The sequence below is a fragment of the Plasmodium vivax genome, chromosome 4 (genome assembly GCF_000002415.2).
Source record: "Plasmodium vivax chromosome 4, whole genome shotgun sequence".
Taxonomy (NCBI): Eukaryota; Apicomplexa; class Aconoidasida; order Haemosporida; family Plasmodiidae; genus Plasmodium; species Plasmodium vivax.
The window spans coordinates 786374-801946 of record NC_009909.1 but is presented as its reverse complement, the minus strand read 5'-3'; the positions used below and the strand labels follow the sequence as shown (position 1 = coordinate 801946).

Sequence of the window (15573 nt, the reverse complement as noted above, 5' to 3'; positions counted from 1 at the left end):
GTATGCATTTATATATTTATCATTGCATGATGTAATCAAGAAAATACCTCAATGACAGATATATATACAATACTATATATATATGCTTGTTAAAGGTCACTGTCGTTTCTACTCCTAAAACCCAGCGACGATTTCAAGGGCGGTGCCCTATTTCGATCACGCTTATCCTATCGTTCTTCAATTTTTCAACAGAAAAAAAAATACGCGTCACTTTGCATAATCTGCATATTTTTACGTCATACCGCCGCATTCTACCTTCCAATCCCTTTTTTTTTTTAAGGTAATAATTTAATAAATAAATTAAAATGCATACCCATAAGTACAGTATTCAAAGGATGATAATTTTACTCCGCGTTTATTTAAAAATTATAAATTGGAGGATGAGCGCTTAAAAAGAGTCAACTCACTCGTTCTTCTTTCGCTCTAAAGTATAAAATAAAAAAAAACCTTTCAAAATTAGCAATTTTTCGCGCTGTAGAAAAAAAGTACTTGTAGCAAGCGGTATATTCGCCTGAGTTCGCCTAAATTCGCCTAAATGCGCGCAACCGCAGCTCAAATTGGTAGTTCTCCTTCCTACATGCAGATACTTTAAAGTTCTTTATTTGGCGCCATGGCGTTATTAACATATTCTTATTACTGTTTTATTATATTGCTATTATAATGTAGTATGTAAAAATGCCTTTCAGTTGATGCATAACTCAAATGAGCAAAAAATTAAAAAGCCATGCTAAAGCGATAACGCGATAAAGCTATATAGGTAGAGTGAAGTGACCAATGATCCCTAAGAAACGACAGAAAGGAAAAAAAATTATGGGAAAAATGTAAAAAAAAAAAAAAACAATAAATTTATTATACTCTAAGAATAAAAATTATCCCATGCAGGGACTACTTTGTTAGGAGTTCCACGCCGCAAAGCAAAACTCCGTTCATTTTCGAACCATGGAACTGTTAAAGTGGCTCGAAAAAGGGTAAAGGGAAAGGGAAAGGCTTATGTAATTATTATGCTAAAGGAAAAACATAGCAGTTTTATGAATTGCGCGGCGTACATAATATATATGCCTTATAAGGCCATTAAAATGTGTTTATTCTTACATGTAAAAAGAAGCCACAGCTCTCTCCCCTAAAGAGAATGCCTTCTAGCAAACGCATATACATATACATATATACATACGTGTATACATCCACATTTCTGTTGTGTAAAAATATTTTTTGGTTCTTTAAAGAAAGCGCCTCTTAATCTATTCCGTCAGTTACCGGTTCAGGAGCGATATGATCTATAATTGCTCCTTTGCTTCGGCCATTACTGCGACTTTTTGCTAGAATAAATCGCCCCTCCCCCCCTTCGGCCTTCATGGCCTGCTTGTCGTCCGTCCCATCGTCAAACGTAGAGCAAATATGTACGAACGTGCACCTGAAATGTAGTGAGGACTGCTCTAATCCGCTTTGCTATGCGGTACATACTAATAAGGAAAATAGAATTTTGCCCCCTTCAAAGTATACTCAAAACTTTCACCATCATTCGTATTATACAACCTTATATTTACCTGTCGAGTTTTTTCCTATCGGTGAAGATGCCTCTCCCATGGGTGCAAACTGAAATGCTCGCAAAATTTTGCCTCCTCCTTTTTACCTTCACGCGTATGAATAAATAATGGCAGGGCTGAATTTAATTAACAGCTCATCTAACTCGAAGGACAACTCCACCAACACGTCAACCAATCGCACAATGCCATCAATTACATTGAAAGCAGTTTATACATAAAAAAGGGCCCACGCTTGGATATAAACCTTGGAAGCAGCGAATCTCCACTTCTTAAACGCATTCAAACTTTCAGCCATGTGCGCTTCTCACGCTCACTCTACGGTGAAGTACGCTCTACGCACACTGCGCAGACACGCAGGTGTGCCTATTCATTCGTTCATTCGTTCGTTCGTTCGTTCCGTTTTCACGCCTATAGTTAAGGAGCCAGGTGGATAGCCTAGTAAAAAATTAGTAGCCCCATTAACCACCATTCTCGGAATTATAAAAAGCAAAATTTTATCCTTCGAAATACTTTCCTAAGCAGCTCCCTAACGATATACTGCGCTTTACACCCCTATTGTGCAACACTGCATTTGTCTTTACCATTACGATGTAGCTCTGCTTTCTGCCACAAATGTGGCAACTCACGATCCCGCCCGAATGGCTGGACGCTCTCCCATTCCATGCAAATGAAGGGTCGCGAAAATGTCCACGCTGGCCTTGCTATATGCACAATAAGTAGGATAACCAATTGTGCATAGCCCCACTTCATCACACCATGATTAAAAAAAAGTAACAAAGTTAATAAAATACAATTTTTAAAAGAATTGTAATGATCTACGATAGTTAGAGAAAAAAGACGGTCAAATGTTGCGACACAGTTCCAGCGAACTTTCTTCGTCTTAACTGTTTTGCAAAATATGCTAAGTGAAAAGTTATAACTGTTCCGGTTTATTATAAACATTGGTACCATTTGTTAAAATAGGCACAGCGCTTCAGTTGCATCGCGCCCATATAGGAATAGCGGGCGTGTCAAAATGGCGACGCCCCTTTCTTGGATGCCTTAAACAAGATGCCGAAAAAAAGACCGCGCGGAAGTGCGCCAGTTCAATTCGTCCAGTATTTCCCAAAACGGAACAGGAAAAAAATAAAAAAATATATCACATCGTATCATATAATATCACATCATATCATGCCTTACTTTGCCTTACCCCACCTCACCCCACTTTATCATGTCACACCGCAAAGGCGCCGACTTCCCATTTAACATAAATAAACTTGCAAATTTTTAAACATTACATCAAAGGTTAATTTTCGCAAACGCGAGAGCAACGTAGCATTATTGTTATCTTTCATTTTTTTAACTGTGTGCTTTCCTCTCCAGGCTGCTACGTCATCAGATGCTCTTTAAGAAAATGTTCAAGCGTATGCATACATATATATTGGATGCATTCCTAACGATAAAAAAAAATACCCCATTTTTTTTTTTTTTAAGCTATATTTACCCGCCCAATGAGCTTAAATAAATCGTAGACAAGTGAACAAAATAACGTTCGCCTAAATGTACCTTTAAAATTTATTCTATTTTACATAAATGTATACACGTATTGCTTTATTTGAAACCGTGGCAAGTCTTAAAAATGTTCTATTTTAAAAAAATGCCTTCCATTTGTTTGCCTGTTTTTTTATTCGTATCCACCACAGTGTACCAATAAATCTTGTGGAGTAACAAAAAAAGGAGAAAAAAAAAAAAAACTCAGAAGTGGCTTTCTTTTCTATCCTTTTTTCGTAAACAGTTCGCTTCTCCCTTTTGACAAATATACAATTAGAATCCGCACAAAAAATTATATTATTTTTTGCCCTGTGCGCTGTCCATTATTGGGGCTTTGTTTGGAGATTTTTTTCATTGCAAATACGGTGCATAACAAATGTATGTGCCTAAGCAACAGCTACAAGTAACACGTTTAAAGCCTCCTACAAATTCAAACTTGAAGAACCCCCGTCTCATTTTAGCTGTCCTCGCCCCCTTGTTCTTTACAACTTATTTGTAAGCTAAATATACGGTTTAAAAATGTACCTTAAAAATGTAGCCTACAAATATACGCCTGGAGAGCAAATTAACCGTAAATGGGTTATTTTCTCATGAGCGTTGAAAAAGTACAAAAAAAATAAATAATCCCAAAATTGGAGACCATTTGTATATAGCTTACCCGAAATTAAGGCGAATTGAGAAACTGCTACCATCCTGCGCAGGCACAGAAAATATAATATAATTTAATTTATTCCATTTAACAAAATTAACGATTTAAAGCACCAACCCGTCATTTGAAAAAAGTATATTTTTTTCTTCCTTTTCTTATTTCTACAACTTTTATTTTTCATTTTAATAAAACATTTCATCTGACATGGTAGATATATTTTTTTTCAGATTAAGTTGTAATAGAGGAAGACCCTAAATGCAAATATTCTTAAGGAACAACTGTTGCATTGCTACCTACCCAGTCAAACTATGATCTATATATATACGTACTCATTGCGCATGTATTGGTTAGCCTCACAAGTCCTATCTTTCCTATATTTACTAATTTTTACGTAATTAATAAGAAGAAATTTTTTTATTTTTATTATTATTTTTTTATTTTTTAAACTTTTGGCATCCACAAAATGAACCTTCCATTTTTTACAATATTTTGAATTCCTCTCAAAATGTTCAAACGGAATTAGCGAAGAGAAAAATCGTTCCTCTTTTTTTTTTTTTTTTTTTTTTTTTTTCATATCTTCATATATCTCCAATGTTTCAGTTTTTCCGAAAAGCTAAGAAGAAAGGTATAAATGTAGTACATTTAAGTATTATCATTTTAACTCTTCTTTTTGACACGTCCCTTTACCATTTCAGTTCGAAGTAAAAATCCGTGCACCCACTGTTTATGTACATGCGCATGCCAACAGGCAGCATGTTCACAGTTCTGTCTGCATATGCATGCGCGTCTATCCGCTAATATACGTACCAAAGTGGACAAAGAGACCATCTCCTTGGTACCCTCTCGCTTTTCCTTTTGCAATATCGACGGATGCGCGAAATGGTGCGCTTCTCCAAGGGCGTGCTTCACTAGTGGCATCTCCAATGGCACCTCTAATGACGGCAATCAAATCTTTACCTTTCGTTTCGCAGACAATGCTTCAAATCAAGAATTACCAGCCAAGGTACACGCCCACATGCTCCCAGTACACCCTATGGGAGGATAATAGCGATAAAAGATGACATAATAAAATGGAAGGAACCATTTACTATAACTGTAAAAGGGGAATCGTCCAGTGAGGCGAGCAGCAAACGGGTAAAAGGAGGGGGGAAAAAGGCAGACAAGGAAAAGAAGACTGATAGGGAAAAGAAGACTGATAAGGAAAAGAAGACTGATAGGGAAAAGAAGACCGATAGGGAAAAGAAGACCGATAGGGAAAAAAAAACTGAAGGGGGAAAAAAAACAGATAAAGAAAAAAATGCGCAAAGCGCGGAGGAGCTAACCCTTTTGTGCATAAAAACCTCTCGAATGTGGAAAGAATCCATTAAAGAAATGGAAAACATGTATAAAGAGAATACCAAAAATATGGACGCCAAGTGGAGTTCCAACATATGGAATACCGTTTGGGCCGTATATGTAGAAAATGTACATAACATTATTGGCTCCAAATTGAATATGCCTGATTTTCCTCTGAGGGATAAAGAAAAGATTATAGAGACTTGGCTCAACTGGACCAAAACAGATTTTCACGTTTTTTTAAATCAAGTCCAGGCAAGATGGAATAAAAAAATCAAAAGTCGTCGCAAAAAATCTTGAGAAGCAAAATTCGAATGGTAAAGGGGACCATGTTCAGCATATCTTCATTGCCCATGGGTGATCCCCCACATATATACATTGTGCCATCTGTGCGTACAATTTATAATGCATTTTTCAAATTAGACTATTTTAAAAAAATGATACAGTTTTACAATTAGGCTTACCTTTGAAAAATGATAAAACCCCTTAACGAATATTCACCCTGGATGAGGCTGGCAAACATGCTCAGTTTGCCCCAAAACTTTTTGGGGCAATAATACGTTCCTATTTCCCTATACGTACATTTTTCGTGCACAGTTTGATAGCTTTTTTGATGACCAGTGCACAACGTGTCGTTATCTTCGACTTTGATTGCAGAGAGGGGGAACATTACGTGTTGCGGCAAAAGAACCGATGCTCTCATTTCCACAGGAGCGACATTAAACGTCCCTGCGCAGGAGCGTAGTGAAAATGGGCCCTCCTGGGAACCGGCGCCGATTTGCACATATTACGCAAAAAGGTGTGACATTTTTCTACATAATGGATTCTATGTAAATTTTTTTAATTTTTATTATTATTATTATTTTTTTTTTTATTGTGATTATTATTTTTTTTTTTATTGTGATTATTATTTTTTTTTTTATTGTGATTATTATTTTTTTTTTTATTGTGATTATTATTTTTTTTTATTATTTTGATTATTATTTTTTTTGATTATTTTTTTTTTTTATTTTTCTTTTTCTTTCTTTTTTTTTTTTCCCTAACTCGGTGGGCCCACCGGATCATTAACCCATTTTCCCTCTTGCGCTTCTAACAAAAAGGATTATGCTGATCGTAAAGATTGCCCTAAAAATAAACCTGAAAGGGTTCCACACCAACCCACTGGGACTGGGGCACGGTATTAGTGGCGCTCCCTTTTTCTCATTTTCTTTCATTCGTGGCTGCTTTTCCCGTTTTCCTTCCTTTCAACGCAGCGCTTCGAAGCGCCTCGCGACAAATGTGTAAAAACCTTTTTGTTTTACACAAAAACCTCTTTTTATTAAACTTTTTCATATCAGTTGTTAGGGAAAAAAAAAAAAAAAAGTAATGTTTCAAATGACTACGTTTACTTGATATTGTACAAACACAGCTTAATATTGACACAATTAAAAATGAGGGGGGGGAAAAAAAAAGAAGAAATAAACTGATCAATAAGGAAATAAATAAAGAAACAAATCAGCAAATAATACATACACAAAATCGCTGTATCATTTGAAACATTAAGAAAAAAAAATTACAAATTCATATTTTTATAATGCGCAATAACTTATATAAATGAAAAATTTTAAAAGAGATATGTCCATAATTATACGACAAATAAATTTCTTGAATATGGGAGGGGATTTGGGGTTCATTTTTTTCTTTTTTGATCCAATTTTCCACTTACATTTTTTTTTTTTATCATTTTCTTTCCACTTTTGCCAAAAGGAGAAAAGTATTTACATAACATATACACTATATTACACATCTGTACTTACGCAATGCACGATGCATGCATATATACATGGAATACCCTTCGACTACAAGCATCATTAACATAATTAAATTTGTCGCTGCATTTTACTGTATCACCTTTGAAGGTATTATGTATGTATGTACATATATATGCATCACATAACATCACGTCATCCTAAGGCAACTTTTTTTTTCTCAATTCTTAAATGATTAGAAATATTTCGAAACGGTAAAAATTAACTTTTCCCTCCGCTTTAACATATATTACATCTCTTTATATTTGCTTAAACGAAGAAACCTTTAAATTTGAATTTTTTCCAGTATTTCAAACCTTTAGGAGGTTGGGTTGGGGTTTTGACTTCTAATTCTACAATTGGTTCTTCAAAGAGGGCTACACATTCGTCCCTTGTCTTAAGGGTGACTTTTTTCCATGAAGCTCTAACGTCATTTAAGATTTCTTTGAATTCATCTCTGCTCAAATTTTCTTTTGCAACGAAGGTATAAAATACATCATTAACATGTTCGTGTTGTTTGGTAAAGTTATTATCAACTATCTCTTCGCATTGTTTCCATTTCTTGTTATATTTTGGGAGAGCTTCAGTAGATTGGTTGGTTTTTAATTCTAAAAATTTTTCTAGCAAGTATTTTTTAACAGCAAGATATTTATGTCTTTCATTTCTGTATGATTGCCAGTAGAGAGAGAGTAATTCCCATTTTTCAGGTACTTCTTCCATTTCTTTTAATTTGGTATTTATTTCAAAGTCTCTCAATCTTTCATCAAAACAAGTCATTTCGTAGTAGAAAGTACTAGTTTTGTGGGTTCCGTATTTTTCCAATGTTTTAAATTCTCCAAATAATAAATCGTCCATTTCATCTGGATCATCTATATGTTCTTCTTTGTCATATCTTAATGATCTTTCGCTATCTTTTGGTATTTCTTCTGCATATTTTTCGACGATTTTTGCCATTTTACATAATTTCTTTCTTCTCTTCTTCTCCTTTTTCTTTCCTTTTTTACTTTCCTTGAACAATTTTTTCTCAAGCTCTTCTTGCTCCTTAGCTTTTTGTATTTTTTCCTTTTCTTTCTTATCATCATTTTCTATCTCTTCATATAATTCTTGCAATGTGTTGTAATAAGTTTCATTATCCATGAGACCACCTTTGACATCTTCTTCTTTCTCCGCTGCTTGTTCAGCTGGTTCGTTATCTCCTTCTTCGGTGGCTTCTTCGGTAGCTTCTTCGGTGACCTTTTCCGGGGTGGCTGCTTCAGCAACTTCTGCAGTAGCTTCTTCGGTGGCTTCTTCGGTGGCTTCTTCGGTGGCTTCTTCGGTGGCTTCTTCAGTGGCTTCTTCAGTGGCTTCTTCGGTGGCTGCTTCAGCACCTTCTTCAGCTCCCTCTTCAGCGGCTTCTTCAGCTCCCTCTTCAGTGGTCTCTTCAGCACCTTCTTCGGTGGCTTCTTCTTCAGCTCCTTCTTCGGTGGTTTCTTCAGTGGTCTCTTCAGCGCCCTCTTCGGTGGCTTCTTCAGTGGTCTCTTCAGCACCTTCTTCGGTGGCTTCTTCAGCTCCCTCTTCGGTGGCTTCTTCAGCTCCCTCTTCGGTGGCTTCTTCAGTGGTTTCTTCAGCACCTTCTTCGGTGGCTCCCTCGGTAGCTTCTTCAGTTGCTGCTTCGGTAGTTTCTTCAGTTGCTGCTTCGGTAGTTTCTTCAGTGGCTGCCTCGGTGGTTTCTTCAGTTGCTGCTTCGGTAGTTTCTTCAGTGGCTGCCTCGGTGGTTTCTTCAGTGGCTGCCTCGGTGGTTTCTTCAGTGGCTGCCTCGGTGGTTTCTTCAGTGGCTGCCTCGGTGGTTTCTTCAGTGGCTTTTTCGGCGGTCGCTTCTTCTTTTTGCTCGGGAGCTTCTTCAGCTTCTTCCTCTTGTTCAGCTGGTTTAGCTGATTCAGCTTCTTGGCTTTTCTTTTCTTCCAATTTAACTTTGTCGAAATAGTTTCTTAACAAGTAACCAAATTCTTCGGTTAAAATATCACCTTCAGTGTCTAGCATAGAAGCAACAACCTCATTCTTTAAACGAGATTTTAAATCGTCCTTTGCAGCAAACTTTTCTTTATCCAATTTGTTATATTTTGAAAAATCTACTGAATGATCAGTGAAGGTAAATTTAGAGGCATATTGGGAACTGTCTCCACCTTGTGCGCCACTTGGTCCGGTTGGAGCTTCTCCCTCTTTTCCGGAAACATTTCTTTTTTGCCTTACAAATGCAAGCATATTTTTGGATAGATAATTTACTATGTCTTTCATGACGTCCTGTTTAGCTTTATCCACAGGTGGGGCAGCTTTTCTGGGTAGTCTTCTTCCATTATCATCTACTTCTACATCATCATCCTTTGATTCTTGACTTTGGTCTACACTTAAATCTACATTGTAGTCATATTCATATTCATATAGATCTGTTCTTGAGGCTTGTTTGAGAGCTTTCTCCAAGAAGGATCTGATGTATGGGTTTTTGGCTAGCTCGTCTGCACTTTCTGCTGGTACGTCATCCAACAGTTTTTCATATTCGACGGTTGCATCACCAAAATATTCACCAGAATTTACATCTGTGTACAATTCTTCACCATCATCTACTGTCAATGTTACATTCTCACCGTCCTCGATCACTGGTTTTGTTGGGGTCTTACCTCTGAGTAGTCCGCCTGATTCAGCAGCGGCTTCTTCTTCGGCGGCTTCTCCTTCAGCGGCTTCTTCTCCCTCAGCGGCTTTTCCTTCGGCGGCTTCTTCTCCCTCAGCGGCTTCTCCCTCAGCGGCTTCTCCTTCGGCGGCTTCTTCTCCCTCAGCAGCTTCTTCTCCTTCGGCGGCTTCTTCTCCCTCAGCAGCTTCTTCTCCTTCGGCGGCTTCTTCTCCCTCAGCAGCTTCTTCTCCTTCGGCGGCTTCTTCTCCCTCAGCAGCTTCTTCTCCTTCGGCGGCTTCTTCTCCCTCAGCAGCTTCTTCTCCCTCAGCAGCTTCTTCACCCTCAGCAGCTTCTTCTCCCTCAGCAGCTTCTTCTCCCTCAGCAGCTTCTTCACCTTCAACAGCTTCTTCACCTTCAACAGCTTCTTCACCTTCAACAGCTTCTTCACCTTCAACAGCTTCTTCACCTTCAACAGCTTCTTCTTCACCTTCTCCTTCACCCTCAACAGCTTCTTCTTCACCTTCTCCTTCACCCTCAACAGCTTCTTCTTCACCTTCACCCTCAACGACTTCTTCTTCCCCTCCTTCAAGTTCTACTTCCAACTCTTCGTCGGCATTTGCTTCTTCTTCAGCCTCTTCATAGGTTTCTTCTCCCTCTTCACCTCCTTCTGTCAATTCCATATCTTCCAATTCAAGCTCATCTTCTGATTGAGCTCCTTCTTTTTCAGTGGCTAAATTTCTGACAACTTTGTTACTTACTTGTAATTTGGCTGCAGCATTTTGTCTTTCGAAGTCATCCTTATGCTACAAGGGGGGAAGCAAATTAATAATAGAAGGAATGAGAAAAAAGGAAAAAAAAAAAAGGTAAGAAATGTGCATGTAATATTACATATACACTGTGTATACGATATGTATGGCAAGCACGCACAGGCACCCCAGAGGGTTATGGCCACATGACACGTAACCGAGATGACTCATTCGACCAAGGTCAAAAGAGGGTGCAGTAGCGTACAAGTAGCGCACATAATATGTGCATATGTATATATGCATGCATGTCCTTATGCGCAGCTGAAGTAGCACGCGTAGGGCGCGCAGCTTCAAGCCTCTACATCTATACTTATCATGCATCTGTTTCGGGGACTTACCTTTAAAAAGATATAGGCAGAAACAACAAAGAGGATAGCTACTCTCTTGGAAAAAAAGGATCCTTGAGTCTTTTTTCCATTGGTTTTACTTTCTTTGCTATCTACTGAACTTGCTTTACCACTTTGGCCCTTGCCAGTTTTGGCTTGAACAGCTCTTTGTAAGGTAGAGCCGGTTCTTTTTGAATGTACCATGTTTTTTTATGGATGTTATATATAAAAAAAAAAAAAAAAAAAAAAAGAATCTATCAGTCCGACTGTTTCTTTTTTCTAAATACAATATTCTTCGTAATATGTAAAAAAAAAAATAAATGCTCTTCTTATATGGAAATTACAGCTTCTACAAAGGAAAAGGAATTAAAAATGATGAGGCAAATGCATATATATAAACAAATTACATATATTTATTTAAGCATGTTTTTGAGGTAGTACTATTTATTTTGTTGCTACAAAATAGTATAATTCTCAAAAATTGTTCATTAAAACGTAAAAATACAATTTTCGTAAAATATAAATCTAAATTATAACAAATATATATAAACTTACTTTTTAAAAAGATTAAAAATATTTGAAAAAATCTCTAATCTTTTAATAAACAAACAATAAAAATATATATATTAATTGCTACTTTTTTTTTTTATTATTATAATTTACGTTAAAATTTTTATTATAAAAAAAAAATTAATAGTTATACTCCCAATTTTCAATTAATTAGGTAAACCGGGAAAAAAAAAATAAAAATTAAATAAAAATAGCAGAAAATAGCAGAAAATAGCAGAAAATAGCAGAAAATAGCAGAAAATATAGCAGAAAATAACAGAAAATAACAGAAAATAGCAGAAAATAACAGAAAATAGCAGAAAATAACAGAAAATAGCAGAAAATAACAGAAAATAGCAGAAAATAACAGAAAATAGCAGAAAATAACAGAAAATAGCAGAAAATAACAGAAAATAACAGGAAATTTTTGGTTAAAATGTAGCGATATGAGAAGTTGTTTTTTTCTCGTTTTGCATTTAACATAGGCTTTATTTAAATTTATTTCCTAATTATCTGTATCTATCTGCATAAATTAATATTATTTTTGTGCATAATAAAAAAAAATAAAAAAAAGGATTAAATTAAAATAAATTTTACGGTACAATTAAAAAGAAATTATGTAAACAAAAATACAAAAATAAATCATTTTTAGGTTTTAAAAAAAGATTATCTCTATTTGAATAAGGCTAATTTTTCTAATATAGACACAAAAAGAAAAGCGGAAGAAATGCTTTTTATGGTTATGTTGTCTTCCTCAATAAAATGCAATTTTTCTGAAACCAAAAAACAGGCAATAGACGCCTCAAATTTGCTCGCAATGAGGAAAGCATATATAAATATATGCATACATATATACGTATCTACATATATACGTATCTACATATATACGTATCTACATATATACATATCTACATATATACATTCGCATGTTTAAATTCATTAAACCAATTTTTTTTTATATGGAAAAAATCACCATTTTTCTTTAAAAAAAATAAAGGATATATTCTGCAGGGTTTGTTAATTATTCAAATTTAAAAATTTCTTTTTTTCCCATTTTTCCTCAACTGTTTTATAGCTCTCGTGTCAAACATAATTTTTCTAATTTTATTTGAATGCATTAAAATATGCATGAAGAACAGAACAGCACCCCCGATTATTTATTCTTGGCACTTTTCTGACACTTTCATTCCGTAAACACCATGTTCTTCCTATATTATGATTTTTCCTAAAAATGGGTTAAAATGAGCGTGGAAAAGAATGCTTAAACGCTCATTTTTTGGAAACAAAATTTGATAACCGCATACGCGGAAATGCCGCAGCCCCGCGGGGTGGCACATCCATACATATATATATTATATAATATATAATATATATTATACATGCATATAGGTCCCATCATTACTTCCCTTTTCCGGCCTAATTTTTTTTCTGCAGTTCGCATTGCAGTTGGGCATTTCCTTGTGCTGCCTTTCGTTAACTTCCCCACTTGCATTTTTTACTCTGTGGAAATGAACTTTCCTCAATAAGCAAAAAAACCATCCAAACAAAGACAGCATTACCTATCATAAATGAAACTAATTTCGCCTTAAACAATGCATGCTAACTTTGCTGGTAATATTTGTGCACATATTTTTTTTTTCTGCATGCATTCTTTTATTTTTTCTCAAAAATGCGTGCATGCCGCATGACCGCATATAATATATAATTTAGCGCATCACATGAATTATTACATATAAAAATAACGCTTTCGCCGAAATCTTCCCATTTGCAAAACTTTACTAGCAAAAAAATTGGTATACTATGAATGAAGAATAATGCTTCTACTATTATGTTATGCTTACTGCGATCACTTCATTTTTTCCCCCAAAAATTGGAAAGGACAAGAAAACACAAAAATGGTACATATTTATTTTTTTTTTTGGCGAAAAATTTTTTTACATAAAAATAGCATATATAATTTTTCATGTCCATTATTACTTATTTCCTTTGAGGGGGAAAAAAAATAATTTGGTTTCCTTTCCTTTACATTTTATTTTTTCCCAAACGTCCAAAAGCGTAACTTTAAGAAGAGAATAAAAACACATATAATATATTCATATTGTATACATTTTCGTAAGGAATAATTGCTCGTTTTCCTCCAGTTTTTTCCGAAAAAATGCATTGCAGTATATAATGTCGTATCGTATATGTAAAAAAAAAAAAAAAACTTATGCACTATAACAATCGTGAAAATAAAAAATAGGGTGATAATTTCAAAGCGAAAAATTGCAAAATAAGACCATCAAAAATGTCCCCATTATTTTGAACCCCACCACACCGGTTGTCACTACCGTGGGGGGACTGTCGCATGATGGATTTATCTAAAATGGTTGCAAGTAGGTTACTTCCATATATAGGGTTAGGAAATATTTCTTCCTATGCGTTGGAGTGTGTTTTCCTAGGCTATACAGTGCCCCCCTAAGTCTACCATAACGTCTTCATATCAACCCGTAAGGTATGCACGCATATACACATTTCATACTAATTAGAAAAATAAAAGACGTTTAAATTGAGGAAAGAACCCTCTTCAAAAATGTCTCCCCTTTAAAAACATACCTCTTAAGGGAATACCTTACAAATAGAAGGGCACATCAATGCAGCTGCATCTTAACGCTAACGTTTCTCTCTTAGAGGAATGGACAGCTCGTAGGTTATATGTAGCAAACGGCAAACTAGATCATATAAAATTCACGTGGTCCAAAACCGTGGGGGGAGTAACAAAAATGCTGCTCAACCATTCGCTAGTGTTCTTTTAACTACGCATTTTTTGCTCGTTTGGTAGAATGACACTACGTCGTGGGAGCATGAAGAGGTTATACTCTGTAACGGTTGCCCATGGCCATTTATGGCGCAAATGGGGGGTAAAAAATCGGTCAAAGGGCTTTGTCCAAAAGGGCAAACGCAAAAACGGAAGGAGGCGAAGTGGAAGAAGTTAAACGGAGGAAGTTAAACGCAACTTCTTCCCTTTCGACTTCCTCCGTTTAACTTCTTCCGACTCATCCGCAAACAAGTGCACACTTTTATGGTGTCCTAATTTTATATTCACTATTTATTCCCGCCAATCTTTTATTACCTTGCACATTTGGGCGATAAGAAAAAAGGGCACTCAAAAAGGTATCTGTCCGAGGGATAAACTTTTTGATTCAACCTTTCCCCTATGGACGTTAGCGAACAGTGCAAACAAAGGAATACCAAAAAGTGCAGCAAGAATTATTGACGATTGCGAAGAATAGCATTTGACTGCGCGGAATTGCAGAATTGACTTATTTTTTTATTTTATTTTTTTTTTTTTCAGCCCTGTTAATATTTCCTCCAAACTAACCTACAATCGCAATTGCAATTTCATGAGCATAAACGTATGCAAAAAATTTATTCAACAAGAAAGATAACCCCGAAATGTGGAGACTGCACTTGGGAGTATTTTTCTCACTCGACTCGTGCAGCACCGAATGGTGAATTGTTTTTTTTGCCCTTTTCGACGTACACCACAAGTGTCGTATACTTATGAACACCGCGTCGGCGTAGAAAAGTTGAAGCGCAAAATAGTTGTCGCTCGGAAGTGTACAAATGATTCGGTTCAGTTGTGGCAGCTGAGTTCATTTTGGCGCTCTCTCATTTGGCACTCTCTCATTTGGCACTCTCTCATTTGGCACTCTCTCATTTGGCACTCTCTCATTTGGCGCTCTCTCATTTGGCACTCTCTCATTTTCGTTTTTTCATTTTCTTTTTTTCATATTTTTCTCCTTTTTTTTCCTTTTAAAAAGGAACCCCCCTTTTTTTGCTTATTTACCCTTTCGAAGAACTGCATAAAATGAGTTACCCTTCATACGAAGTGCCACAATTCGCAAAGGCTTTTTATCCCGTTCGCCGCTGCCATTATTTTGCTAAGCGTGGCATAGTTACATATAAATGTACATCCATGCCTGCAGGCATAAACCTAATGCCTAATTCGTTCATGCCAAATTAGCGCACATAAAACGTACATGTACGTACGTACGTATGTATGTATAAAAATTTTACATGCGCGTCCACTAGAACGGTTAGAGTGCCGATCAGCCACTTCACGTTCAAGTGCGCTTTTGATATTCGTATAGGTAGGGCCAAAAGTCTACCAGCTTCGCATTTGAAAATTGATACAGGCTGCAACAACTGTTCTTATGTAAGCGAATTTTGCCCACCATTAATTTAGGAAGAAGGCCTTCCTTCGCCCCTTTCCTCGCCGCCTCTTCTTCGCCTTTGATCCACCTTGCTGCGTTTTAGCACCGTGTATAATACGGTAACACGGGGTTCGTTTTATAATTATTAATAAACAGGGCGCAACTGCGTTGTATATTATTTGTACTGCTATGCGTATGTATGCACAG

General features: G+C 36.2%; 2 protein-coding genes across 2 annotated transcripts, besides 10 other annotated features; one reads left to right on the top strand and one right to left on the bottom strand.

Annotated features, from left to right (window-relative positions):
* Positions 1–785: 785 nt before the first annotated feature.
* Positions 786–820: a microsatellite.
* A 729-nt stretch (positions 821–1549) lies between these two features.
* Positions 1550–1580: a microsatellite.
* Positions 1581–2318: 738 nt separating this feature from the next.
* Positions 2319–2355: a microsatellite.
* Positions 2356–3907: 1552 nt separating this feature from the next.
* Positions 3908–3934: a microsatellite.
* A 380-nt stretch (positions 3935–4314) lies between these two features.
* On the top strand, positions 4315–5358 carry PVX_003550 (hypothetical protein, conserved; the record flags this gene model as incomplete). The annotated part of the gene is made up of 2 exons (XM_001612899.1): positions 4315–4359; positions 4801–5358. The coding sequence occupies 2 exons, from the start codon at positions 4315–4317 to the stop codon at positions 5356–5358; spliced, it is 603 nt and encodes a 200-aa protein (XP_001612949.1).
* Positions 5359–5536: 178 nt separating this feature from the next.
* Positions 5537–5718: a microsatellite.
* Positions 5719–6141: 423 nt separating this feature from the next.
* Positions 6142–6215: a microsatellite.
* A 228-nt stretch (positions 6216–6443) lies between these two features.
* On the bottom strand, positions 6444–10616 carry PVX_003555 (hypothetical protein, conserved; the record flags this gene model as incomplete). The annotated part of the gene is made up of 2 exons (XM_001612900.1): positions 6444–10292; positions 10569–10616. The coding sequence occupies 2 exons, from the start codon at positions 10614–10616 to the stop codon at positions 7116–7118; spliced, it is 3225 nt and encodes a 1074-aa protein (XP_001612950.1). The 3' UTR covers positions 6444–7115.
* Positions 10489–10514: a microsatellite.
* A 1022-nt stretch (positions 10617–11638) lies between the features above and the next one.
* Positions 11639–11732: a microsatellite.
* A 417-nt stretch (positions 11733–12149) lies between these two features.
* Positions 12150–12198: a microsatellite.
* A 3027-nt stretch (positions 12199–15225) lies between these two features.
* Positions 15226–15270: a microsatellite.
* The last annotated feature ends 303 nt before the right edge of the window (positions 15271–15573 follow it).